This window comes from Manis javanica, chromosome 10 (assembly GCF_040802235.1).
Source record: "Manis javanica isolate MJ-LG chromosome 10, MJ_LKY, whole genome shotgun sequence".
NCBI lineage: Eukaryota > Metazoa > Chordata > Mammalia > Pholidota > Manidae > Manis > Manis javanica.
The window spans coordinates 57234570-57262188 of NC_133165.1; the positions used below are offsets into that span (position 1 = coordinate 57234570).

General features: G+C 39.0%; 1 protein-coding gene across 2 annotated transcripts; it reads left to right on the top strand.

The window, feature by feature from the left end:
• RRN3 (RRN3 homolog, RNA polymerase I transcription factor) lies at positions 1-27150 on the top strand. 2 transcript variants are annotated; one of them, XM_017662696.3, is made up of 18 exons: positions 1-156; positions 1393-1498; positions 2129-2185; positions 6037-6126; positions 6237-6366; positions 6769-6828; positions 7471-7534; positions 8318-8387; positions 10877-10975; positions 12569-12661; positions 13681-13819; positions 15080-15210; positions 16180-16310; positions 17225-17409; positions 20537-20645; positions 23363-23515; positions 24364-24451; positions 25268-27150. In XM_017662696.3, the coding sequence occupies exons 1-18, from the start codon at positions 71-73 to the stop codon at positions 25427-25429; spliced, it is 1953 nt and encodes a 650-aa protein (XP_017518185.1). In that variant the 5' UTR covers positions 1-70; the 3' UTR covers positions 25430-27150. The 2 variants fall into 2 exon arrangements, with proteins under 2 accessions (XP_017518185.1, XP_017518186.1); XM_017662697.3 differs by having other exon boundaries at positions 15-156; positions 1444-1498.
• The last annotated feature ends 469 nt before the right edge of the window (positions 27151-27619 follow it).

Consider the following 27619-nt stretch of genomic DNA (forward strand, 5'->3'; position numbering starts at 1 on the left):
TCCGGGACAGAGGCGGGACTAGAAATCACGACTTCCGGCGCGAGGCCAGTCGTCGCACTTGTCAGGCCCAATGGCGGCCCCGCTGCTCCACACGCGGTTGCCGGGAGATGCGGCCGCTTCGGCCTCTGCAGTCAAGACGCTGCGCACATCGACTGGGTAGGGGTCCAGGACGCTTCCCTCTGTGTGTGTGGGACCAAAGCCCAGGACCAGGGTTAGGGATGCGCATCTGAAATGTGGGACAGCTAATGGGATTCAGGGAGAGCAAAGGGTAGCGCGTCATCTTAGGGTCTCAAAAGTGAGCCCCTGACCCGAATGGGTAATAACGGTGGGAGAGCGGCTGGAAAAAATGGGTCTGTTCTGTTTCACTGGTACCCTTTTCTCCTCGCTGGGCTCCCTCACAGCGTTCCAGGCCTGGCGCTGCCCTCTGCTCCTTTCCTCTTCCTCCTGCTTCGTCTCGATTTGGAGAGTTCCCCGGTTTGTTAAGATTGCCAGCCGAATGCTGTCGCTGATGGCAAATTTAATCTTAAAATTATTTTTTGTTTGAAATTTGTTTCAACACACTTGTTTAACCGTCCATCTTGCTCAACTTTTAAAGGTCCTAACCCCCATAAAACCCTTTGAGAGTCATTAGCAGGATGCGTTTCACCCCCACTAATCAGCTGTGTTTAAAAGAAAGAAATTTTGTAAATCCCTTACCGTAATATCATTCGTAATATTTATTAAGCACCTTTTTTGTTGTTGTTAGATACTGGTGGGCGGAGGGCAGTATATCTAAAGAGAGAACATCCCTGCTCTCAACAGAGCTTACAGTCTTAAGGGGGGAAAGACAGTAAATAGGCCAATAACGGAAAGAACAGCATGATTTCAGATAGTAATCATTTCTGTGAACAAATAAAAACAGTGGTGGGAGTGGGAAGGGAGAGGATGGGATGGGTATTTTAGATTTCTGATGGGGAAGGCCTCTGACATTTGAGCTTCAACTTGAATGAAGACAAGAATCCATCCATTGACAGGTCTGGAGAATGAGTGTTGCTAGTGGAGGGAACAGCAAGTGAAGTGGGAATCAGCTTGGCACTTTTAAAAGGCTGTTATGGCAGTGGTGGTTAGTAAGTGATTAGGGATGAGGTCAGAAAGGTAGACAGGGGCCTAGGACCTTGAAGACCAGGATAGTTTAGATTCTAAGTGAAGTAGGAGAGTAGAGTGTAGCATGATCTCATTTCTGAAAGGTCACTATTATATCACTAGATGAAGACTGGATTCTTGGGGGATTAGAGTGGAAGCAAGCCAGCTTTAGAAGTAATCCTTCTGATACTGGTTCAATAAATGTTGGCTGTTACAATTTTTATTTTTATCTGTCATGTGCTCAAAGGCTTGATAATATTGGTTCTACAGGCTGTCAGATATGCTTGCATTAGAAAATGATTTCTTCAATTCTCCCCCAAGAAAAACTGTTCGGTTTGGTGGAACTGTGACAGAAGTCTTGCTGAAGTACAAAAAGGTAAGAGGAAGTAATGGGTGAGATTAAGTTTTTTTACCCAGCTGTATTGAGATAATATTTACATATCTGAGGTTTGTATTTTTTTTGGTCAGAGTACATTTATAGCCATTATACTAAAGACCAGTATCAATCTTGAAATCAGATATTTAATAACAGCAAGAGGCTGTCAGCTCAGAATTAGAGTAGTAACCTCTGCTGAGGTTTGACATCTTCCAATGCTTTTTCATAGTATCTTTTAAAAACTTTTGCAAGTGTTAAAATAAAAAAAATCATTAGATCAGATAATTTTATTTCTTGAGGAATTATCTAAGTATTACTTTGGGAATATAAAACAGTTCTATTAATAGGGATTTTTTGATTTTGTGTTAGTTTAGAAATGATTCTACTAAATCTAAGCAATGGAGGGAAAAAAGTGTCTATTTGCATATGTAATACATATTTATATCGACATATATGAGTAGATAGTATTTTGGGGCATTGACTATTAACATTCCATTGTTGGTACCCAAGTATACTTAATATGAACGGTCTTTTGTTGTCATTTTCTTTTTTGCAAAAAGTTTTGCTGTTGCTCTTTAGCAGGAAACCAAAGCAAGCAAAATTTTCTTCTTTTTCCCTTCTTGTCTTAAGGGTGACACAAATGACTTTGAGTTGTTGAAGAACCAGTTGTCAGATCCAGACATAAAGGTAATTAATTTCATGTTTGATCATCAGCAGAGCCATTGCTACTTTGTACAGATGTTAGTTTGCACCTTTGGTCTACAATCTATAGAAGGATTGTCGATTGTTCTCTCTATAAGGACTTCACACTTTTGTGGCTTTCACCTAGGGCCCTTTGGTGCCTGAGGGCACGTTTGACAATACTGGAGACATTTTTGGTTGTCACAACTGTGGGAAGGGAAGGGTGCCACCAGCATCTAGTGAGTGGGTGACCGGGATGCTGCTGAACACCCTGCAAGGCACAGGCCGCCTTCCACAACAAAGAAATGCCAAGGCCAACGTGTCAGTAGTCCTGAGGCTGAGAAACCCTGCTTTCATCTTTCTTGCTAGGACCTCTGTCCTCTATGCTAAGTGAAAATCTCCTGTCTTTTCAATGCTGAAACAAAACAAATCCACAAAAGAGAAAGTCTTCCAAGCTATTCCTCCTCCTTCAGCGTTTTTGGAAATGGTTTAAGATACAACCTGTCATGTAGTAACAACTCAACGTTTGTCTCCCTTTTATGTTGCCCTTAATGTTTCTGTTTACCATGGCAGTGGGAGTCAGCTTGCCTGGGATAAAATCCCAGCTCCATTGTTTCCCAGTGTGTGCTTTTGGGCAAGTTGTCTAACCTCTCTGTCTCTGTTTTCCTCTTTGTAAAACCAGAGAAACAGTTGGGATTTTTTTAAACGTCGAGGTTTGTAGGGAGTCCAATGAATTAATAAATGAGAAGCATATAGAACAGCCCCTTACTCAAGGTGAGGTGTTAGGGGCTGTTCCTGCTGCAGTCTGCGTGTTCTCGTTTCCCACTCCGCTTTACATCTACTCTGCTCATTGCTGTGACTACCGTGACAGGTTACAGTGGTGTTTTTACTTGCTGATTTCAGTGAACTTCTTTTCCAAGCCTCACACCAATTCCTTGTAGCAGTTGCCGCTGTTTGTTGGCTGCTCACTTCTTAAAACCCTTCCTTCAGTTTCTGTGATCTTCCTGTTTTATCGCTTATCTCTAGTCATTCTCTCAACAGGTTCTTAAACGTGGTGTTGATTGGGTTTTCAAACTTGACCCTTTCCTCATTCTACAGATTGTCCCTGTGTGATCCCCTTAGGCCCCAATGGTTTTGAGATTTATCTGTGTCCTGACTCCCAAATTTGTATCTGTAACTCAGGTTGCTCGTGGGCATCAGACATTTTTCTTAACTGTCAGCCCACAAGTGTTAGAGGCACCCCAGACTTAGCCCCCCTCACTCTCTCAAACCTGCCCCTTCTAAGCCTTTTTATGTGCTTGACTGACTGCTTACCTAGTTCTTGAGCTGGGAACAGCCCCTTGGACCTTGGAGTCTCTCTGGACTTTATCACCCCTCATAACCATGGAGTCACCAGGTCCTTTGAAGAAAAAACCTTTCAAGGCTTCTTGTTTTGTTGGTGCTCCCTTGTCTGTATTCTTCCCATAACCTCTTTCCTGGGCTCTAGGTTCCCGTTCTCCTTTCTCACATGACCTCCTGCCCAGTGTATCCTCAGCAGGGCAGCCTAAATAATCTCTAAAGCATGGGCTAAATGCGCCATTGCTCTCAGAAAAACTGCTCAGGGAAGCAGAAAGGATCAAATTCTTAGCATGGACTGCAACATTTTTTTTTCCATGTTCAGTCTTACTAGATACTTTATTTCACAAATTTGCTGCTGCTTTTCATCTTTATGCCTTTGCATGTGCCTTTTCTTTTTTGGCCAGCAGGTCCTTTGTATCCACTTTGTTACCAGTTTGAGTTGTGGTTGCCTGGCTACATGGCCTCTTCCTTCCTCAGTTACTAGCTTTGTGACTGGAGGTGAATCATTGTACTTCTGGATCTCCATGCCCGCCTCTGTAATGTGGGGACCAGTGGTAGTACCTCCCTCATGGAGTGATTGTAAGGATTAAATGAGTTAATATAGGTTGAAATCTTAGAAGGTTTCTGGCATATTGTGAGTACTGTGTCATTACTATAATCTACAAAATTCCCATGCTTTGTGATCCAGCTGAAATGTTATTTTCTCCAAAGATAAGAGCACATGGTTGTTCATTCAGTCCACTCCCCACATTTCCAGCAGATCTTTCTTATTATAAATCTAGCTGAAAAGGACTTGAACAATTTATGTGGTCCCCTTTGCTCCCCAGATTTATCTGTTGGCTTGCTCACCCTATGCTGAAGCTGTACAGAACTGCTTTGGTTTTCTGAAAATGTGCTTTCCCCTCTGTAAGGAAGACAGCAGAAGCATTGCTTCCCATTTAAAGCTTTCCCTGACCTGTGCCTTCTTCACAGGTCCGAAGGACCATTTTCTTTTTGTTCCACTGTACTTTGTATCAGCACTTCTCATTCTTGGTATCTTAACATCAGTTGTGTCTGTTAGTTCTGAGGGGTGTTGCAAGTAATTTGCTTCTAATAACAGTTCATTACCAAGGCACCAATGACTGTAGCTTGTTTACTTTTACTTTAGAAAGTGGAGCTGTTTAAATGTTATCCTTTTAATTTTGTTGTACCTTTTTTAGTGGGAAAGGGATGTGATAGAGCTAACTCATTATTATTTGCATGTAATTTAGCTCATCTGTGCCTCAGGCCTTGGTGAGCCACCATTAATGTTAGCCTTAATGATTGTGGATAATGTGAAATTACCATAGTGCAAATAAGTTATGATTTACTTTATTTTACTGCCAGTTTGCTTGGGGTTTCATCAGAAAATAGTCCCATTTAAGTTTGTCACAATAATGGTGCATTGAAAGCACTCAGTGGTTGAATGAGGGTGGGGACAGAGGTGGTGAGCTTCCTCTGTGTGTGGAGCAAGGCATTGTGGGAGAGTGGGTGGGACATAGGCTTAGACTCAGGTTTGAACCTGCTTCTTTATTGGCTTCTTGGTTGGACAAGTGCTGATTAATTTTTCTTAGCTGGTTTCCTCAACTGTAAACTGGGAGTAACAGAAATCTTTTTGGAGGGTTGTTACGTTTAGGAAAAGGTGCATTATGGATGGCATTGAGCACCATGCTTGGCACCTGATGTGCTCTCACTAAATGGTGCTCTGTAAGTAGTCTATAACTGTAGATACAACTGTCTGTCTCACTATAGGTATAACACTATTGCTTCTGTTTATGTATCTCTTTCCCCTATGGAGGGGTTAATCAGCATTAACTATTTTTCCAATTTGGGGGCTTTTTAGTTTTTTCTTGTATATGTTATGTATATGCACAAATACAGTCTATTTTACATAATTGATATTATATTGTATACATGGCTTCTTTTCTTTATTTAGCAGTTTTTCCCATATCACTAAAAGTTATGAAAAGTAATTTTATTGCCTGAATACAGACTTTGTGGAGTAGTGGAACATCATTTATATGTAACACATCTTACCATTTAAAACGTTAGATTTATTGATGACTAGTTAATCAGCTTAGACTGACTGTCATCTGCGTGCTTGTACATGAGCACGGTATAGAGGAGAGAGAGGTACTGTTGGTCCTTGTGGTCTTGTATTTGAATCTGCTATAATTCTGCAGTTTTGAAACTCAGGTGTCAGCATTTGAGTTGTTTTCACTTTTTTAGGGCAAACAAAAATGATTAGAAGGAAATATTCAATTTCTTTTTCTTATATATTAGTTACTACATTACTTTTTCTTAAAAACAGGAAAACCTATTGTAATTTTTTTCCATTTTGATACAGACATTTTCATCCTAATTTGGGCTTAAGTCCGAGTTTGTGACTTTTTCTCCCTAATTTTAATATTATTGATAGGTGACTGATGCAAGATAGTATGACTTCTTTGTTATTTAGAGGATTTGTGATTTTGAAAGTACTTTTCTTTGTCTAACTTAAGGATGACCAGATCATTAACTGGCTGTTAGAGTTCCGTTCCTCCATCATGTACTTGACCAAAGACTTTGAGCAGCTTATCAATATTCTGTTGGTAAGTTCACCATATGTTTCACTGACTAGTATGTGATTTAGTACTTTGGAAACAGTATATATTGTATCATTAAATTGTTTCTTTTATCCTTCTCTCCTTCCCACCTCTAGAGACTGCAGTGGTTAAACAGAAGTCAGACGGTGGTGGAGGAGTATTTGGCTTTTCTTGGTAATCTTGTGTCAGCACAAACGGTCTTTCTTAGACCATGTCTCATCATGATTGCTTCTCATTTTGTACCTCGTAAGTGATTCCTCTTGGCTTGCTTAGATTTTTCATGTTTTAAATATCCCTTTATTAAAATTCTACCTTCCCAGTACACTTTAGAGATTGTGCCACAACAGAAGATTCCAGGATGTATATTGGCAGTAATTCTGGTACCTGTCTCTTCTCTGTAATGGCCTTTGTGGAAATGTCTACATTTGTTTGTTGCTGTGATTTTTATGGGTAATAATTTGCTTTAGAATTCAGGAAATTTTTAGATGTTTAAAAACTCTGAAGTTACTTGATGAAAACCTCTCCCCCCCATTGTAAATTTAATCATCACACTAAGTTTGGACAATGGAAAAAATCACCTTTTTGTGTAGCTGTTAATTGTTTAGGTCAATGGCGGAAGAATAACATATTTTGTTTTTCCCTCAAAAGCCCGAGTGGTCATTAAGGAAGGTGACATAGATGTTTCAGATTCTGATGATGAAGATGATAGTAAGTATAAAGAGACCTCTCCAGGACCTATCTTTATATGGAGGTTGTAACAAATGAGAACCTTTGATGAAATCTTTTTGTTATATATAGCATTAACATGCAAGCAGTTGCCCTTAATGCATTATTTATATACAGTTGACCTTTAAACAACACAGGTTTGGACTGTGCAAACACAGGTTTGGTCCACTTACAGGCAGAATTTTTTCAGTAAATATATTGGAATTTTTTTTTTTTTTGAGATTAGTGATAATTCGAAAAAACCTTTTCTCTAGCTAGCTTTATTGTATAAATACAGTACATAATGCATATACAAAATAACATGTTAATTGTTCATGTTATTGGTAAGGCTTCTGGTCAGCAGTAGGCTATTAATAGTTAAATTTTTGGGTTGTCAAAAGTTATGGATTTTTGACTGCTGGGGGAATGGGGTTCAGCATCTCTAACCCCTGCATTGTTCAAGGGTCAACTGTAATTAGTCCATTTAGTCTTCATTAATAGTTGGTTATGGAGAAAAATCTTGACATTATTATTTTGCTGGTAAATGATTGTTTTGGTTAGCAAGTATTTTTTAGCTTCCAAGTACATACCTTTAAAGTTTTCAGTTCTATTTTGATGCTCATACTCTCACTTTTCACCATCCAGATCTTCCTGCAAATTTTGATACATGTCACAGAGCCTTGCAAATAATAGCAAGATATGTCCCATCGTGAGTATACTTTTGTTACTTACTTTGAATCATGATATTTAAGTCTCAAAATTATAATCAGAAAATTACAAAAACTTATTAGCATCAAAATTCAAAGTTGTGTGCTGCATGTTTTTGTATCTTGTTGATATAACATCACATTCTACAGAAGAAATGGCATTTTAGTTCTCTATTCATTGTCTTTATTTATTTTTCAAAACTTGTGTGCAAATTATCCCCCAAATTTTGTATAGTGGTTGGAATTTTGCTTTTATCTCCAACAGATATGATATCCAAAAATTTTCAGTGAGAAACTTCAGTGTGTTTGTATCATGCCACCTAAATAAAAATTGCAGTTCTAAGAAAAGCTTTTAAGGTGTGTGGGTTTCTTTTGGAGGGGTGGACTTCAAGTTCCCTCTGTGTATTTATTATTTGCTAACTTTGAAAAATTGAAGTTGATAATTGTTTCTCCTTTTAAAAAATAATACACGTGTATAGTGGGAAATTTTAAACTGGTTTAAACTGAAATTTTAAAGTTTAGATTTTAAACTGACACTCTTTGATGCTTTTGTTGAAAAAGAATTTCCCTTAATTTGATGTTGATATGAAAGTTAATAGAAACTTATTTTCCCCTAAGTTATTATAGATTTTCCCTGAAACTATGCATTTAAGTTCCAGTTGCTTGAGGTAGGATTCCCCTTTGCCTCCTGTATTTTTATTTGCTCTTAGAAAGGAAATATTTCCTTCCAGGAAATCCAGTTAACACGGATGGGTTGATTTTTATTTTTTTATTTTTTTAAATAGGACACCATGGTTTCTTATGCCAATACTGGTGGAAAAATTTCCATTTGTTCGAAAATCAGAGAGAATATTGGTAAGAAATCTTTTCATGGGAAAATGAAAAAGTTTTGTTTGATTTAGTTTTAGATGACAGTAGGTCTTTTTCTTAAAAGTTGTCTTCTAGGGTTTAAACTCCAGACTAGGAATTTGACTTTCTTAGTGACTAAGCATCCCCAGTGTTCTTTTCTCCTACTCTGATGTAAAAGCGAAGGGCAGAGTCCATTTCAGAAATATCTGGATAGATATCTTAATGCTTATACAGGTAAAAATGAGTAGAGTAGCTCATATTTACCAATTATAAACATGCCTTATTTGAACATGAAGGCAGAGATCTCTGTAGGTGAATTATACTCAAGTTTTTTGTGCAGTATTTGGATTATGTGTGTAGTTTTCAATAACGAATAGTGGTTCACTCCTAAGCATCAATTATTTTTTCCTAAATGAGGTATTCCAAGTTTAATAAGGGGTTAATAAGTTTGCTAATATTTGTGAGGGTATGCTTCAAGAGGAGTGTTATATACCCAGTGTCTCTTAGGAATGTAGATGCAAAACATCTCAACAAAATACTAGAAAACTGAATCTAGCAACATATGAAAAGAATTATGCACCAGAACCAAGTAAAATTTATCCTAGGAATTGATTTAATACCTGAAAATCAATTCATATTAATATACCTTATCAATAGAATAAATGAAAAGAATAATGTAATCTCAAGAGATACAGAAAAAGCATTTGAAAATACCAAAACCCTTTCATGACAAACACAGAAGGGACCTTTTTCAACTTGATAATGATTATCCATGGGAAGCTCCCAACTAACATAGTCAGTGGTAGAAGACTGAAAGCTTTCCCCGAAGGAACAAAACAAGGGCATCTGCTTTTGCTGCTTTTGTTCAGTATTGTACTAGAGGTGGTAGCCAGGGCAGCTAGGCAAGAAAATGAAATGACATCCAGGTTGGAAAGGAAGAAGTACAACTGTCTCTGCAGATGACCTAATTTTAAATTCAGAAAAGTCTTAAGGAAGGTACAAAAACACTAATAAATGATTTCAGCATGGTTACCGGATATAAGATCAATATACAAAAACCGGTTGTGCAGGAAAATTTAATGGGGGAAAGAATAGTCCTTTCAACAAATGGTCTGGGACAAGTGGATATCTACATGCAAAGAATGGAGTAGGATCCCTCCTCACCATATACAAAAATGAACTCAAAGTAGATAAAAGACCTAAATGTAAGAACTAAAAAAATTCTTAGAAGAAAATATAGGTGAAAGTTTTTGTGACCTTGAATTAGGCAACAGTTAATACACATGACATCTGAAGCACAAGCAACTGTGGAAAAAATAAATTGAACTTCATCAAAATTGAAGTGTGTTTCACAGGATGCCTTCAAGAAAGTGAAAACATAACCCAAATAATGGGAGAAAATATTTGCAAAACATAAAATGGATGAAATATTGTATCTAGAATATGTAAAGAACTCTTAGTAACCCAGTAATAAAAAGGCAAATAACCCAATCTAAAAGTGGGCAAAAGATCTGAACAATGTTTCTCCAAAACAGATGTACAAATGGCTAATAAGCACACAAAAAGCTCAATATCATTAGTCATCAGAGAATGCAAGTCAAAACCATAATGAGATACCACATCACACCCATTATGATGGCTGTACTCAACAAGACAGACAATAAGAAGTGGTGGTGAGAATGTGGAGAAATCAGAACTTGTACCTTGCTGGTGAGAATGTAAAATGGTCAATGGTGCATCTGCTCTGGAAAAGTCTAGTCTGACAGTTCTTCATAAAGTTTACACAAAATTGCCATGTGACCCAGCATTTCCACTCATAGGTATATATCCAAAAGAAGTGAAAACATGTCCACACACAGACTTTTACATGACTGTTCAAAGCAGCATTATTCATAATAGCCAAAAATATGGAAACAACCAAAGCTTATCAACTGATGAATCAACAAAAGGTGGTATGTCTATACAATGAAATATTATTTGGCAATAAAAAGGAATGGTTTACTTGCTACAACATGAACAAACCTAGAACATAATGCTAAAACATGACATAAGATTCCTTTTATATGAAATGTCTAGAATAGGCAAAATCAGAGAGACATAAAGTAGAGTAGTGGTTACCTAGGGCTGAAGGGAGGTACATTGCTAAAAGATACAGTTTTTCTTTTTAGGGTAATAAAAATGTTCTAAAATTGATTGTGGGGGTGGTACGACTGTGAGAATATAAAAGCCATTGAAATTATATACCTTAAATGGATGAATTATATATGAATTACATCTCAATGTTTTAAGTAACGTTGTGGAAATATACAAATCATTAATGTGATCAGATTAATGATACTGAACATTGCATGCATAGAGAAACAGTATAGTTTATGCTGCTGGATAGTCTGTTTTTTCTTTTTAAATAATTGAAATTAAAGATTGTGTGATTGGTGTTTTTTGCTTACATAATTATGAGCATTCTCTGCTGAAATGTTTATCTTTTTGTGTTTTAGGAATGTTATGTTCATAACTTACTAAGGATTAGTGTGTATTTTCCAACGTTGAGGCATGAAATTCTGGAGCTTGTTATTGAAAAGCTACTCAAATTAGATGTAAGTATTTAATAATGTTTTTTCCTTGATTTTCACTTTTTGTATTTTATTTGTTGTAATCAGGATGTGAAGCAATAGTAGCAACAATGGAAATGAAACCACAATTCTACTTCAATTCATTTCATTTCTTTGAACTTCATGATGTGCTGTAGTTGTTATCAGTCCCATCTTTCATGACAAGAATAAGGCATTAATTAGATAGTCACACAAATGTAAAAGTACATTTGTGGTAAATGCTATGAATGGTACACATGCATTCGGATGAACTAGAAACCCTGATACAATTGGAAGTCAGGAAGGCATTCCTCAGAAGTGATGTTGAGATTCTTTATACCTTTATTTAAAGAGGCCTGCCATGAGGTACAGTGGGAGTGGAAGCAAGTGAAGTCTAGTGACAGTGTGGCGGAAAGGTGAACTGGTCCTTAAGACTGGGTTGCAAGTGGAAGGAGTAAGGGAAAGGAATCCTTCAAAGGTAGCTAGCTCCCTGTGGAGTAGAATCTTGATGTTGCTGTTAACAGTAATATGAGAAGTCAGGAGAAAGGTGGAAGGTGGTGTGTTCCATTTTGGATGGATTGAGGTACAAATGGGCGAGCTGGTTACTCCCTAGATGGTCACAGGTGCAGGTAGGGGAGTGAGAGCAAGCCTGGGGCATCTCAGTTTAGGACAGGAGAGAGCGAGCATGGCTACCTGGTGAGGATTTATAAGGAGGGCTTTGTCCAGCAGTGTGAGATAACTGCTGACATTCCTGGGAAGATAGAAGAAATGAAAGTCCTTGGATTTGGTGATTAGGAGGTAGCCTGTTGCTGTCAGTGTGGAGGGGGAAGTGCATTTCAGGAGAGAGCCTGGGTGGTTACGAAGTGGGCTATGAGAGGTGTTGGTGAGAGTTTGGTATAAAGGGGGGATGCAGCAGGGGTGAAAGGTGCTTGGGGTTGGGGAGACTTGAGTGTTTTGGACTGAGCATGCAGAAGCTGATGGAGAGAGTGTTGACATTTTAGGGGAGAGACTGATGATGCAGGTCCGGGAAGAGTTGGAGGTTGGCAGGCTGGCAGGTGGCTCACTTGGAGTCAAACCTCTGGCCAGTTGAAATAAAGTCTTTTCTCTGGTATATACTCACAGGACATTTAGGAAGAGGGTCATCTATAGATAGTAAAAAAGGTATGATTTGAATGGTATACTAAACAAGATGTAGTGAGTTTATATACCAGAATCAGTATTCAAAGATTCAAATTTGACTTGGATTTCATCATTTTTCTGCTCAGTTGATTGATGATATGTTATGGTCTTGCACATAGTAAGAGTTGGGAAAAGTGTTGGATTTGTTGAAGCTATCTAATTTAAATCAGCACACAACAGTTCATGTTAATTTCATAAAAGAATGTAGTAAAGAGGGCTTGATTTATAATCTTGTTAATTCCTTCATGACCCAGGCGGGTTTATAGGTTTGCACCATAATTGTGCATTGAGTCACAGTGATTTATAGGTGCTGATCTGGACACCTTTAAAGTATGTATATCAGATGCATTTTCAGTCCCCAAGAATGTAGCTGTATTTTAAATGCCTTATTCTTTTATTGTTTTCTTTATTATATTGTAGGTGAATGCGCCTCGACAGGATATTGAAGATGCAGAGGAAGCAGCAGCTCAAACTGGTAGTGGAAGAGATGCCCCAGAAGGACTGTTTAATATGGTCAGCATTTATTAATGAAAGCCCACATGTGCAGTTCCTAATTGCAGAGGGTGGGAAGAGACAGCTGATGGCCTCTCATCTTTTTCAAGGCTCCATCTTTTAGGTTAAAACAGTAGTTCAGCAAACTCGAGAATGATTTCTTAAATGAATAGTTTGCTCTCGTATTGCTTACTGCCCGGTAGAGTTTCTTTATTTCCAAGGCTTTGAATTTGAATTTGGGTTTGGGGAAGTATGTTTTATTTTTATATTTAATGTTTGTTTTTGCAAGCCACATATTGTTCATGAGGGACTGAGAACTAAAAAAGCGTATTGGCTTGACTCTGTGTTTTATAAGTTGTATACCTTAAGGCAACACTTTTCTACCTGGGGCAGTCTTTGTGTGGGTGCTCTGGGAGGAGAGCCTTTGGGACCAAGGGTGTGAGGAAGCAGAGAAGGGCAGGAAGGATCTAGGTGAGAGTGTGGCTTCCCTTGGAAGCAGCTACAGCCTCATCCCACCAGCTGCAGCTCATTCCATAGCTGAGGGCGATTTACCCCACAGAATTGGTCCCAGCTTGAGACCAGGGAGTTTATCAGTGAGTCTTTAGTTCTGATGGAGAGGGGCTGGAAGGAGGGCAAGGGCAGTTCTCTGGAGACGGGGGGCAGCTGTGAGCTGTTGTGGTCAACACAGCAGCTGGGAGTTGGGTGCCCTGTCCTGGGAAAAGAGGCCTGGCACCAGCAGTGCCCCCCACAGTGGATTCCAGGGGCTGGGCTATGTCTGTGGTGTTTGCACAGCCATACTCTTAAGTGGGTCTTGTAAATGAGAATCACAGGGGCTCTGAATCTGTGCTTTTATTTTGAATTTTTTACGTGGTTCTGTAGAACAACTCTGGTTGAGATCCTTCCTGGAAAGCATCTATTAGTACGTTTTTGTGTTGTTTTTTTTTTAATCTTTTAAAGGAAATAACCACCTTTGAGAGTTTTCCCACTAAACTACTCATACACTGGATTTTTTAACATCAATTTTTACTTTATCTTCACAGGATGAAGATGAAGAAACTGAACATGAACCCAAGGCTGATCCTGAAAGGCTCAATCAGATGGCACATCCGGTAGCTGAGCGCCTGGACATCCTGCTGGCTCTGCTTTTGTCCTACATTAAGGATGTCTGCTACGTAGATGGTAACAAGCTTTGTACATTATAGAATGTATTACAGTACAAAAATACTATACTACAGTGTAAAAATATTATAATATCTAGTACTGATAGGAATCTTGTAAAAATTACTATTTTGATTCAGAGGAAAAGAAGGCTTAGAGAGTATTACTTGCCACTGTAACATAGCTTGGAAATGGTGGGACCAGAATTTGACATTCAGGACTGGGTATTTGTCTCAGAGCACCTGATCTTTTCACTGACTATTGTATTAAAAGATAATATATGCAGTTTGGTCAGGCTTAGGAGATCAGATTACACTCAAGTTCAAGACACTTAAGAATGGTGTGGGGGACATCCATCCGGGGCGTGGTGTGGCATTGCGTGTGCAGGGTCTTGATGGCATGGCTGTGTCAGGTGCAGGTACTGCGGGACCGTATCCATGTGCTTTTTGCCCCCATGGGGCTTTCACTGTGCAGGTTCTGCCAGGAAAAAACAGCATTTTATACATTCAGGTTGCTAAGGTTTAAGAATGAAATTTGGGCCACTCGGATAGTAGGATTTGAATCTGAGTTGACTATGTCTCTATTTTGACTTTTTTGCTGTTGCAAAAATAACAGATGTTAGAGAAAATTTACAAACTACAGGAGAGGATTAAAGGGCAATTTAAATGGCCACATTCCCATTATTCAGAGAACTATGGTTAGCATTTTGATTTGTTTTCTTGCTGTTAGTGTGTGTATATGCATGTGTTGTTCAACAAATTTGGGGGTCATACTGTGCACTGTTTAATAATCTGCCTTGTTCACCTACTGTGAATATTTTCTCATACCATTCATTGTTCTGAAGTAGTTGTGGTTGATCACATGGATCTAACTGATCTGTTTTTATCCTCCCCCTTTTTTGCCATTATTATAAAATAACAGTGTAATAACATTCTTTTACATATTTCTTCAATTATTTGCTTGTGATAAATTCCTAACAGTAGGGTTACTGGACCAAAGGGCTTCTGTTTCACGAACGGTAAAATTGCCCTTTAGAAGGGTTCCTATTTAGGGAATCATAGCAGTGTGTGTTGGGGGAGGGTCTGCTTCCTTTCCAGTGCTGCATTATTATACTTAAAAAGGCAAATCTGTGCAAATAAAAGTGGCATTTTGCTTTAATCATAGCTGAATGGATGGTGTTGTGTTTCTTAATCGTATTGTTTTCTTTCTAAAAATTTGTTAAATGAAACTGATAGCTTGAAAATATATTGATAAGACTGAAATGCCAAATTATCTCTGTAGGTAAAATTGATAACAACAAAACAAAGGATTTATATCGAGATCTCATAACCATCTTTGACAAACTCCTGTTGCCCACCCATGCCTCCTGCCATGTACAGTTTTTCATGTTTTACCTCTGTAGCTTTAAATTGGTGAGTATGTATGTCATTACCATTAGCTTAGCTTATTTTATTCTTGCCCAGGTTTTCCCTTAAAAACTGGCAAGAGGGAGCAGGGAAAGGAAATCATAAGGTGACTAATTCTATTTCTGTGTTCATTCTCCAAGTACCTCTAATAAAATAGCATGCCCTTGTCTACCTAGGGAAAGTGGGGCGGGGGAGCACACCAGCCAATGCTCTGACAATGTCATCCTGCATTTTCCACTAGGTCCACTAGGTGATGCCGTTCCCTTTAATTCAAGCCTTTCTCTGTGAAAGTCTCACATGGGATATTTAACTGTTCTCTTTATGCACTCTCAGTTGATCTTGGGACAGTATTGATTATGGGTAAGAGGGTTATACTCAATCTGCCCCAAAGTATGTGTTAATAGTTTTGAAAAGGGCTATTTGGGAAAAGTTGTAGGTTATATTTTTTGTTAAAAAGAAGTCTAATCTGTCCTTTCTTCTGTGATTAGCATAATTAGTTAAACACCGATTGTACTTGAATCCACAGTTCTGTTTCTGATTAGGTTTACTATGTGCAAAGACTGGAAGGAAACTTTGCACTGTGAAAGGTACTGCAGGAAGGGTTCCCTTGTGAGCGTGGATTATCACGTTTCCAGTTCTGGCTAACCGTCAGAATCCCTTGGTACAGCTTTTAAAATAGGCAAATTTCAAAGCCTTGTTACAAATGTACTGAATCTGTGTGGTTGCTTTTGATGCCCGGCTAGTTTGGGGATCCATTGGCTAATTTAACATTGAGGGATGCTTTTTGTTTTTGGTAGTATAGTCTCAAGGTGTTTCAAAATATAAGAACCATCGTGACTACTCATTATTTATCTAGCAGCATAATTGAGATATTAGAACCTTTCCATATTGGTGAGCTATCGAAACCTTAGGATTTTGATAGCCAGAATATTTTAAGCATAAAAAAGATCAGACTAACACCTTCTCTTTTTATAGGGATTTGCAGAAGCATTTTTGGAACATCTTTGGAAAAAACTACAGGATCCAAATAATCCTGCCATCATCAGGCAGGCTGCTGGAAATTACATTGGAAGCTTTTTGGCAAGAGCTAAATTTATTCCTCTTATGTAAGTAATCTAATCTTTAAGTTCTTTGTCATGTTGTGCTTTGAAAAGATTATAGCACCTTCTCAAGTCAGAGAAATATCTGCCTTATTTCTTTGGTCTGATTTTAAAGTGAAAAAAAAAAATCTCTTCCCCTACTCTCTGCAGGATGATTGTACGTCCACGAGGCAATTTTGGAATAAAATGTCTCCTTTTTTAGATTTTAGACTTCATATGCAAAGCTTTTATCATCCGTTCTGTATGGTTGCACATGAACATGAAGATCCGTTTGTCTTCATGGATACTGTACAATGTTGTATACTGTTTTGATTCTTTTTATAGGTTTGTCATTTTTTGTTTGCATTCCAAATCAGTTGTATCTGTTAAAGCTGAAGAACAAATCCCCTTAAAGGTAATAGAAAGATCTATCTAGGAGGCCAACTCTGGGCCTTTTTCTTCCTGTGACCCATGAAGATATGTTTAGGCAAGGATATGATTAAAAACCCGCAACAACTAAAAGCTGTGTAGCCATTCTGTCCTAAATGGTTGACCACAGGACTTAATCAGAATCCCATAGGGCATAGTGAAGTCAGTCAGACTGTGTTTCCCTTGTAACATTGGTAAACGTGCCCTGTTCTTTGGCCATACTCCCTACAAGAGCTTGGAGGCCATTGGAGAAGCCTTTTTGAGTTGATAAGGAGAAACAATCTTAATACCTTGGGAACTGAGGCGTCTTTATGGGTGCTCTGCCTTTTAATCAGAAGGCTGTCTTCCTGCTCACCTGTCCTTTTTCCTCCTTCATTTGTGTCTCCTCTTTGCCCACGGATAATATGGGCTGACCTTTCTTGGTTTGTAATGAGAGACAATTGTGTGTTTTGATGTCACTCTGACTTTTTTATGAAGCAAGTGAAGTTGACCTGAATTTTTCTTTTCTCTAGTACTGTAAAGTCATGCCTAGATCTTCTGGTTAACTGGCTGCACATATACCTTAATAACCAAGATTCAGGAACAAAGGCATTTTGTGATGTTGCTCTCCATGGACCATTTTATTCAGCCTGCCAAGCTGTGTTCTACACTTTTGTTTTTAAACACAAGCAGCTTTTAAGTGGAAACCTTAAAGAAGGTCAGTGATTTGGAATTGATGGGTGGGAACTGGATTTACCTTGTAGAATGGGGATTCATTACTTTCCTGAGAATTTGATGGAACCTAAGGAGGTAGAAAACTGCACATGCACTGGAACTTTTACAGATAACTTCCAGCAATTTACATGCTCCTGGAAGGCCCGGAAGCCCCCTCTTTAGCAGTGGGTGATTGGAGGCTGAGTGCGCCCTCTCTAGAGTAACTGTCACATGGGAAGGCACTCTTCAGAGCAGAGGCTGAGCACTTGCGCTGTGTCTGCAGGGTGCCAGAGCTTTCTGCGCACCCGGCCTTGCTCTTGGAACTGCCCAGTGATGGACAGTGCCATTCCTGCCTTACAGAGGAGACCAAAGCGTGGGAAGCAATCTGTTGGCAGGGTAAGAAGTTGAAACCAGGTGAAGACAACTCTAAAGTATGTGGCCATAACAATTAAGCCCCTCAATCTAAAGAGTTAACTGAAGAAATTATTTAAAAACTCAGTTTTCAGTTTTGCCGTTTTCTAAGGATTGTTTATATAATTCAGATCTACCAAATGAAGCTTGTTTAGTGGGTTAGTGCATTTTAGTTGAAGATAGTCCCCAGGAACAATCTCAGTTAAATTGTTTTGTTTTCACGAATAATTCAAGTGGTTAATAGGCAGTTTCCCCTAGCGTTTCAAACCTCTGCACTGCTGACATTTTGGGTGGATAATCCCTTGTGGTGGGGGCTGCCCGTGCGGTAGGATGGCCAGCTGCATCCCTTGCCCTCTACTCACTAGACGCCAGTAGCACCTCTCCCTGCCTTCTACTGTGACAGCTGAAACTGGCCCCAGAGACTGCCAGATGTCCTCTTAGAGATACAGTTGCCTTGAGTTGAGAACCATAACTCTGAACTTAAACTTGTATGTTTCAGTTGTATTATACGTAAGTTGACCCTTGACACAACATGGGGGTTAGGTGTGCCGACCCCTGCCTCACTCAGTTGAAGATCTAAATACAACTTTTTTGATTCCCCAGAAAGTTAACTAAGAATAGTGTGCTATTGACCAGAGGCCTTAATAATAACGTACAGTTTATTAGCACATACTTTATATGTCACATGTATTATATACTGTATTCTTACAGTAAAGTAAGCTAGAGAAATTAAAATGTTTTTCAAATTGTTGCAAATGTCCAAAAATTTTTCCAATATATTTATTGAAAAAAATCCTCATATGGGACACTGTTGAACACTGTGTTGTATACTTGAAACCAAGGTAAGACTGTATATCAGTGAAAAAAAAAAAAAAGAAATCCTTGTGTAAGGGGACTCACGCAGTTCAAACCCATGTTGTTCAAGGGTCACCTGTATTTACTTATGTCCCATATACTTTTTAAAAAGATAAGGGGTTAAAATCAATTGTGTGAACTAGTAGTAGGACAAGATTTTATCACAAGGTAAGTAAGATCTCTGCTTTTCTTTGTATAAATGTTAAGAGTCTTAGTTAAAGAGAATATGTTTCTTGCAAGCCATGACATTATCCTGTTTTTAGTTACTGTTATCAAAATGTACATCAGAGAATCTCCTGAGAAAATATACTTGAGCACAACTTTGCTTGCTTAACTCTTAAAATAAATATGCGCCTTTGTTTTACTGATCTGGGAGACAAGTGTAGTTATTAGCTCCAGGGCAGTGGGATCTGTCTAATTTTTCTTTTACCTCCATAGTTTCCTTATTAAAAAAACCCTGAAATATAAAAAAACTAATGCATACTTAAAAAACATGCTCAACTTCACTAATATATATATATTTTTTTTGAGAGGGCATCTCTCATATTTATTGATCAAATGGTTGTTAACAACAATAAAATTCAGTATAGGGGGGTCAATGCTCAATGTACAATCATTAATCCATCTCAAGCCTAATTCTCGTCAGTCTCCAATTTTCTGAAGCATAACGAACAAGTTCTTACATGGTGAATGAATTCTTACATAGTGAATAAATTCTTACATGGTGAACAGTACAAGGGCATTCATCACAGAAACTTTCGGTTTTGATCACGCATTATGACCTATAGACAATCAGGTCAAATATGAATATTCGTTTGATTTTTGTACTTGATTTATATGTTGATCCCACATTTCTCCCTCTATTATTATTATTATTTTTATTTTTAATAAAATGCTGAAGTGGTAGGTAGATGCAAGATAAAGGTAGAAAACATAGTTTAGTGCTGTAAGAGGGCAAATGTAGATGATCAGATGATCAGGTGTGTGCCTATGGACTAAGTATTAATCCAGGCTAGGCAAGGGCAGCAAGATATCCACGGATGCAGAAGATTTCTCTCAAAGCAGGCGGGGTGAGGTTCTGAGCCTCACCTCTGTTGATCCCCAAATTCTCACCTGATGGCCCCCCTGCGACTGTGCCTGTCTTAGGTTGTTCCTCCCTTGAGGAATCTTACCCGTCTCTGGCTAACCAGTCCTCTTCCGGGGCCATACAGGGAAATGTAAAGTTGGTAAGTGAGAGAGAAGCCATATTGTTTGAAAAGGTTAGCTTTTTACTTCTTTGCAGATTTATGCCCTGTGGCTTCTATGCCCAGCACTTGTCTCGAGGTATCTTTACCACCTGGAACTTCACTAATATTTTAAGATATTCCAGTCTTGTATTTTTTGCTTGCCCGTATATGTGGAATTCAAGGAGGAGAAATTCAAAATTGTACTGTCTTTACCTCTAGGGAATGGAGACTCACTTTGTTGCTTCAACTTCTTAGTGATTTCATGATTGTTGGGTGAAATCAAATCACATGGTCTTTCTTTTTTCCTCTATAAACTCAGCATATGCTCAGCTTACAAATACCTGAATTCCAGATTGTCATAAGCATATAGCCCACTAGGAGTGTGTGCTTCTTCCTGGATCTTTAATGGAATAAACTGTTTCTTTAGAAAAGTTCGCTTAGTCATAAATGAATGTGGGTAAGCCTAGTATGTTCTTCTGGGGTCTACATTGTGTGACTGTCTATGTGGACCTTTGTTTAAAGCATTTCTGCAAATAACTTAAAATCCTTTTTTTAGTGTGTGAAACAAACTGCTGCTTAAAGAGATCCTAGACTGTTTATGTTTGTAACTTAAAAAAAAATCTTTTGATTTAATCAAAGGCTTGAGATACCTTCAGAGTCTCAATTTTGAACGTATAGTGATGAGCCAACTAAATCCTCTGAAGATTTGCCTGCCTTCAGTGGTTAACTTTTTTGCTGCAATCACAAGGTAAATTATTTGTACTTTACTGGTAGAAGTTACTTAAAGTAAATTATGTTAGTATTAGTATTTGCAAAATTCCATTAAGTTTCTGTGAAATTATTCAATAAAATTAATAATGAACATTTAAAAATCAATAACCCAATAACTGCAGGAAAGTGCAGTGAAATGATTGTCCTTAATACTTTGGTGGTATTAGAAATGTTACTACTCTTTATTCAAAGAGAGTAATTCAACAGAAGCCTAGGTACTTTGAAATAGGTAAGGCAACTAGTAAGCTGAGAGGTACAACACAAAGATGTTTATTAGAGTGACTCCTGTGATAATAATAAAAATAGACTGGACTTGAGAGAAATATACAACAATAGGAGATTGGTCTTGTGAGGGCCCGAATTACTGCAGGCTTTGTAGCTACAGCTAATGCATAGCATTTACTGTGTGCTCAGCACAGTTCTAAGCACTTTACCCAGAACTCACTTAATCCTCACACAATCCTCTGACTCTGTTGTTAAGCCCTGTTTATAAGTGGAAGATGGAGGCACAGAGCGGTAAGATGACTTGGGTGAAGTCAGCTAGACTGTGCAAAGCTAAAGTTTGAATGCAGGCAGACTGGCTCCTTTGTGAGCATTCACTGATTATTCTGCTTCAAGTAGAAAGTGAAATGGAGACCTTGAGCATTTAATCAGGATCGTCAGGATAGGATCATAGCTTAAAATCTTCAACAGATATGAGTCTGTTCTACTAGAAGACAAAAATAATTCTTTCATCTCTTAGTTCCCTTTCTTTACACAGCTTGCTCCTCTCATTCTGCAAGCTTATTTTTTCTTTGATGGGCCTCTAATTCAGGGTATTTCTGTTTCTCCTGAGATCTCACAAATGATAACAAAGAATTAAGAAAAGGAATAAACCAACAAGCAGTAGCCTTCAGTGGTGAAAGATGCCAGCGTGTTGCAGGAAGGCAGGCAGGAGTAGGAACAGATGAAGCAAAGCAGAGGCACCCCAAGTAGAGGGGTGCAGTTGATGAGCAGACTGGTCCTAGAGGCTCTAGATTTGGGGTTGGGGTTAGCAGCAGAGGTTGGGGTGAGATGGGAGACTGGGCATAAGAGATGGAAATGAAGGTTTGTGCCCAGGGCCTTGTGGATTCATGTCTGTAGCTGCTGCCTTTGCTTCCCTGACAGTCGGAGGAGATTCATACTGATTCACGCAGCTGTGTTCTGACTGGAACTGCTGCGTGATGCTCTACTGGTTATTGTTCCTTGACTCTTCCCTGGGAGTCATGCTGTGTTTGTTTCCCAGCATTGGGGTCAGCAGTGGAGTCACACTATTGTGTGTCCTGTCACCCAGAAATGGAGCTGCTAGGCTGGAGGGACATGCACAGCTTCAGCTTTATCAGTCATTGCAAATTGTAATCCAGTGAGGTTCTGCCAGTTTACCTTCCCACCAGGAGTGAGGAGTCAGATATGATCCTTGGCTGATGAAATAGCAATCGACCTGTGTTACTTGAAATAGCAGTTGTGATCTGAGAGCAAATATGGAATGGATCCCATGGGTGGGAGGTGGGAGGTGGGAGGTAGGGCGTGGCTGAAGTGGGCTAACCCCTCCTCTCAGAGAAGCCGTCCAGTGAGTGATCTTTCACGCAAGGTCATAGGAGGTGGCTGCCAGCAGAACTGAGTGTAATGGTCCTCTTGGTTTTTATTTAGTCCGTTTAACAGCATTCCCCCACTATGCCTGTTCCTTTCTTTGCCATTTTCTGAGCCTGTGACTCAGTCATCCCATGTCTCTCCCTTATTACAGTCCTATTTCTTCAACAGCCACTATCTCCTCACAGTATATCCTGAGTCCCTTTGTCACCAACCCCGATTCCCTCACAAACAGTAAAAAATAAATAAGTCAGCTGTATAGTTTTGCAAGCTAAGAATTTTGCCTCGAACACATTAATTTTTAGTGCGTTGTGCCTATTAATAATCTAAGCCCACTCTCATATTCTTTTTTCTTTTTATTAAGGTATCATTGATATACACTCTTATGAAGGTTTCACATGAAAAACACTGTGGGTGTTACATTCACCCATATTATCAAGTCCCTCACATAGCCCATTGAAGTCACTCACTGTCCATGAGTGTAGTAAGATGCCAGAGTCATTACTTGTCTTCTCTGAGCTATACTGTCTTCCCCGTGACCCCCCACACATCATATGCACCAATCATATTACCCCTGAATCCCCTTCTCCCTCCCACACCCCTCCCCTTTGGTAACCGCTAGTCTCTTCTTGGAGTCTGTGAGTCCGCTGCTCTTTTGTTCCTTCAGTTTTTTTTTTTTGTTATGCCCTACAAATGAGGGAAATCATTTGGTACTTGTCTTTCTCCGCCTGGCTTATTTCACTGAGCATAATACCCTCTAGCTCCATCCATGTCAATGAAAAGTTAGGATTTGTTTTCTTCCATTGTGTATGTGTACCACATCTTTTTTATTCATTAATCTATGCCTACTCTCATATTCTTAAGGTGATAGCCATATTTTCTTTATCCTTAGCAGACTTGTAAACAGCAGGCCTAGGGAGTTGTGCCCTAAAAGCATTCTCTTCTGCTTGCTGTCTGTTATTTTCTCGCATGCTGGTTATGTTGGGCGATATCTCTGTGGTCAGTATAGTTGACAAACAGCCATGTCCATGGCAAAGTAACTCCAGCGTCTGAATTACTGTTTGTGTTGGTGGTGTTGTTCTACAGTAAATACCAGCTAGTCTTCTGTTACACTATCATTGAGAAGAACAATCGCCAGATGCTGCCAGTTATTAGAAGTACAGCTGGAGGGGACTTGGTGCAAACCTGCACAAACCCGCTTGACACCTTCTTCCCCTTTGATCCTTGTGTGCTTAAGAGGTAGGTACTCTTAGACAGTCAACCTGTCAGTGGTGAATTTAAATCCGTGTGTTTGCTTTTCCCAAGATTGGGATTTGTTTATTCGCTTCTCATGGTCTCCTTGCACGTTTCCCGAGCCTGAAGCAGTGCGTGCCATCAGAGGCTGCTGAGTGCCATGGGCATGCTTGGGTTTGCCAATCTCTGCCTCAGTGGGCACTCAGATTGACGCCAAGGGCTTTCATTTACTTCTTGCTTTTCCTTAAACATATTAAGGGGCTGGGGATAGAGGCGCCCAGATAGGGAGGGAGGGTGCTGCCTATTCATGGCTCTGCCAGGTGACTCATTCTCTCTGCTGGAGACCACATCCCTTACTGTTGCACAGGGTAAACAAAAGCCAGTCTTGTATCTGGATGGGTAATTCTGAAAAATCACCAAGCCAGGCTTAACTTTGCATTTCTATACGGAGGCAAGATTCTTATCACAGTTTTTAATTAATGATATGACTGTTTGGGACTATCTGGTCCCCCAAGTCTTGGTTGAGTGAAACCAGATTGGTCTTTTTTCCCACTTATTTTTAGTAAATTACTATAGGAATATAAAAAAAGAATTTCCAAAATTTCATTTTCATTTGGGCATATTGTAACTCACTGTCAGTCTTTGCAAAGTTGAAAAATAATTTCACTTAAAATGAAAAGATGAGAAATAGTAGTTGTAATTCTCTGTCTGTGAGTGTATGTATGTTGGCACCATTCTTATTTGAACCATAGTTTTCCTTCATCATTTTGGGGAGTAGGTCTTGTGAGAAAAGAGCTAAACGTCTTCTGACTTTCGCTGTAGTATTTACCTTTATTTTGATCTTTTGTTGACAGGTCAAAGAAGTTCATTGATTGTATTTATCAGATATGGGAAGACATGAGCGCAGAAGAGCTTCAGGAGTTTAAGAAACCCATTAAACAGGTAAATTTGTGATTGAACACACTTTTTGGGGATCTCCGATGAGGTTATGGATTATAGTCAGATAGTAAAATAGCAGTGTTACACTTACAAAATACATTTTTAATTCTGCCTTTACAAACTTCCAAATGCAGGTTATGTTCTTGTGGAAAGAAGTTCTGGGTTTTTCATGAATTGTTTAAACCAGACACATCACAAGCTGACTTAGGGAAATGAAGGTTAATTAAGCATCAGCTCAGCAAGTTTAGATCTTTATCACTTGATCATTACCACCAAGTAACAATCTCAGATTTACTTGTGGGGAAATCATCCCTGAAGTTAACATTAATTTTGTATCCTTCAGGAGTAGGTGGTGAAGACCCAGGCCTGCAGTTCACCCTCCAGTGCCTGTCAGGTGGAGCTAACTGCCGGAGAAGAGAATTAGAATCCGATAAAAAATGTCACATCCGTTTCTAGGTGGCAGATTTATTCCCACATTAAAGGCAGCTTTAATGTGCCCATCTCCTTTTTCATAAGGAATCATTCGAATGTTTATTTTTTGTCTTTACATTTTGCATTTGGAGGGAATCATTTGTTCATTCACATGTTGGTAGATACAGAGGTTATAACATTAAGCAAGGGTGAAATAGCATGTTACCAGCCCTCCTTAAGATTAAAATCTGTTAAAAAAAAAATCAGACTTTAAATAGTGTGTGATGAGCAATTGTGTGGGTGATTCCTAATAAAGAAGTACATTAGGGGAAGCGTTTGACAATTTATTTCCTTCACCCTCAAATTGCCACTTATGATCTTTTTTGATCATCTCTGTTCTTTACACAGGAGGTGGTGGAAGATGAAGATGATGATTTTTTAAAAGGCGAAGTTGGGATTACACCCACCTCCTTTGACACACATTTCCAAAGTCCTTCAAGTAGTGTGGGCTCCCCACCCGTGTTATACCTGCCAGACCAGTCCCCTCTAACCGTGAGGATCTGTGATTGAAACAAACATTCCTCCCCATCTGGCCCTGCAGGACCAGGAGTCCTACTGTTTGAGCTTCACATTGAACTGGAGTGAGTACAGGCGTCCTGCTTCCAAGTCAGACCTACTCTGGTGTCTGTACAGACATGTTTGGGTTTTTGGTTTTTCCTTTTTGCTCCCATACAAACAAAAGGAAAAGACTGAATATCGTTTCAGTGTGCACTGTTTTACAGTGTAACTGATGATGACTGCTGAAGACTTGGTCTGTTTGTTTGATGCATACATTCTGTGTTACAGCTTTTTGACATAATAATTGTGAAATTTGTAATACTGGCAAGACCCTATTTTAAAAGATTGCATTTTTAAAATAGGTTTTTGTCAGCCATTGTTACAGGTCTTTGCTGATTTGATTTCTGTGAAAAATCCTCTAGGACACTATTTGAAGTCTTTAGCATGAGTTTGTTTTGAATACATTGTTTATCCTCCTCTGTTACTGTACCTGGCTTCGGGATGGCAGTGGGGTGCAGAGAGGACAGGAGGAAAGGGGAAAAGAGAAGGGGGATGGCCAGGGCTGGTCCCAGATGCTGAAAGTTGGAGCTGGCACTGAAGGACATCTCCAGGAACTTCAGAGTCAATAAAAAGCCTGGAGGGAAGAGAGAGGATTTAGAGAAACAGAATCGGACAAATTGTACATGGGTGAGTATAAAAATGAATTTAAAGAAAAATGGAGTTCCAGGTAAATGGAATTTATGTTGACTGAAAGTGCGGTAGAGCTTTTATGGGCCAGTGCACAGTATTGTACCTGGAGGTTCCCAGTAGTGCTGTAAGAACTGCAACTGCTTGCTGTTTGAAGTGGAATGTTACACTGAATTTTTTTTCTTATTTAACTAGAATCAGTTGGTCATCTTGAGAATTTCTTCACAGATGGTGGTGGGGTGGGTATTTTAGGGTATTTGGTGGGATGGTTTAGGCGGCAACAAGAGGCTGAGGTTACAGTTGCCGTCTTCGTGGATTTCTGCTTAGTGAAGTCCTCCTCTGGCGGGGCTCTTTTTGTATTTTTATAACTAAACACTGAGGGAGAGGAGTCTAAACAACCTTGCTTTATAACGAATTTGTGCAGGCACTGCTAAGAGTCATTTTGAAGTTCATGTACATTTTAGCTTCATTCTTATTTGTGTACTTCTTTGTTACTTGTTCATATGGACATCTTTAAACATATTTATTTTTCTGCCACTTTTCCTATTTATTTAAAGGCAGGCAGTATTTTTCTTGATCATAAATATTTTGTAATGAAATAATTTCTCTTTCCTAGGGCTTTGTATGCTCTTGTATAATTATATTGGTGGCAATGTAGGGTTCGAATTTCAGTCTGTAAATACGTTTTTGGAAAACATTTTTATTGCTTTAAAAAGTTTTGGATATTGGTGATTTTCTTTTGGTGACTTGGTGGAACCTTTAGGTTCTCCCTTTTTAACTGCTGAGAAAAGGGTGGGGTTTTTGTATACTGGATAAAATGAATGAAAATGTGTCCACAGAAGTTAATAGTGAGTGGGGTCTTTGTGGCTTGGGAAATAGTTTTAATGTAAAAAGATGTATTTACCAATGAGCCTGTTTAATTTCGAAGCGGTTTGACAAAAAAATCCATTGTGAAAATAGAACAATGACATGGTTAATCTGGAACTTTTGTTCTTATGTCAAGAAAGGGAGGTACCTCAAATAAAGAGGCACCTCACACAAATGTTCTTTTGATTTGTGTGTTTTTTTTTATCTACTGTGTTTTAATGCACTGTTTTGCAATAGAAAACACAAAAGATTTTACTGCATTTTTGTGTGATTGCAAGTGCTCAAAAATTAGTTTCATGTCAGTGATGAGAATGGTTTCCAGGTGCATCTGAAGTGTCAGTGATTCTCTTTGGTCACACCCAGGTGGGAGTGACTGAGGCTTGAACTGGTCCAAAAGAAACAAACACTTCTTCAAAAACTTTACATACTTTGAAAGAACAATGGGGAAAAAAACCTGAAATCTTGGAATTACATGAAACCAATTAATTTTCTGTCCCTCTTACTGAAAAACAGGCTTTTGATTGGGGTAGGAGCTCGAGGATCCATCCTATTGTCTGCTGTGACCAGTGTCGCAGTGTCAGATCTGGTTTCTCTTTCTAACCAGCTTTGTGACCTTGAGCATTACCTAGCCTGTCTCTGCTCCACTTG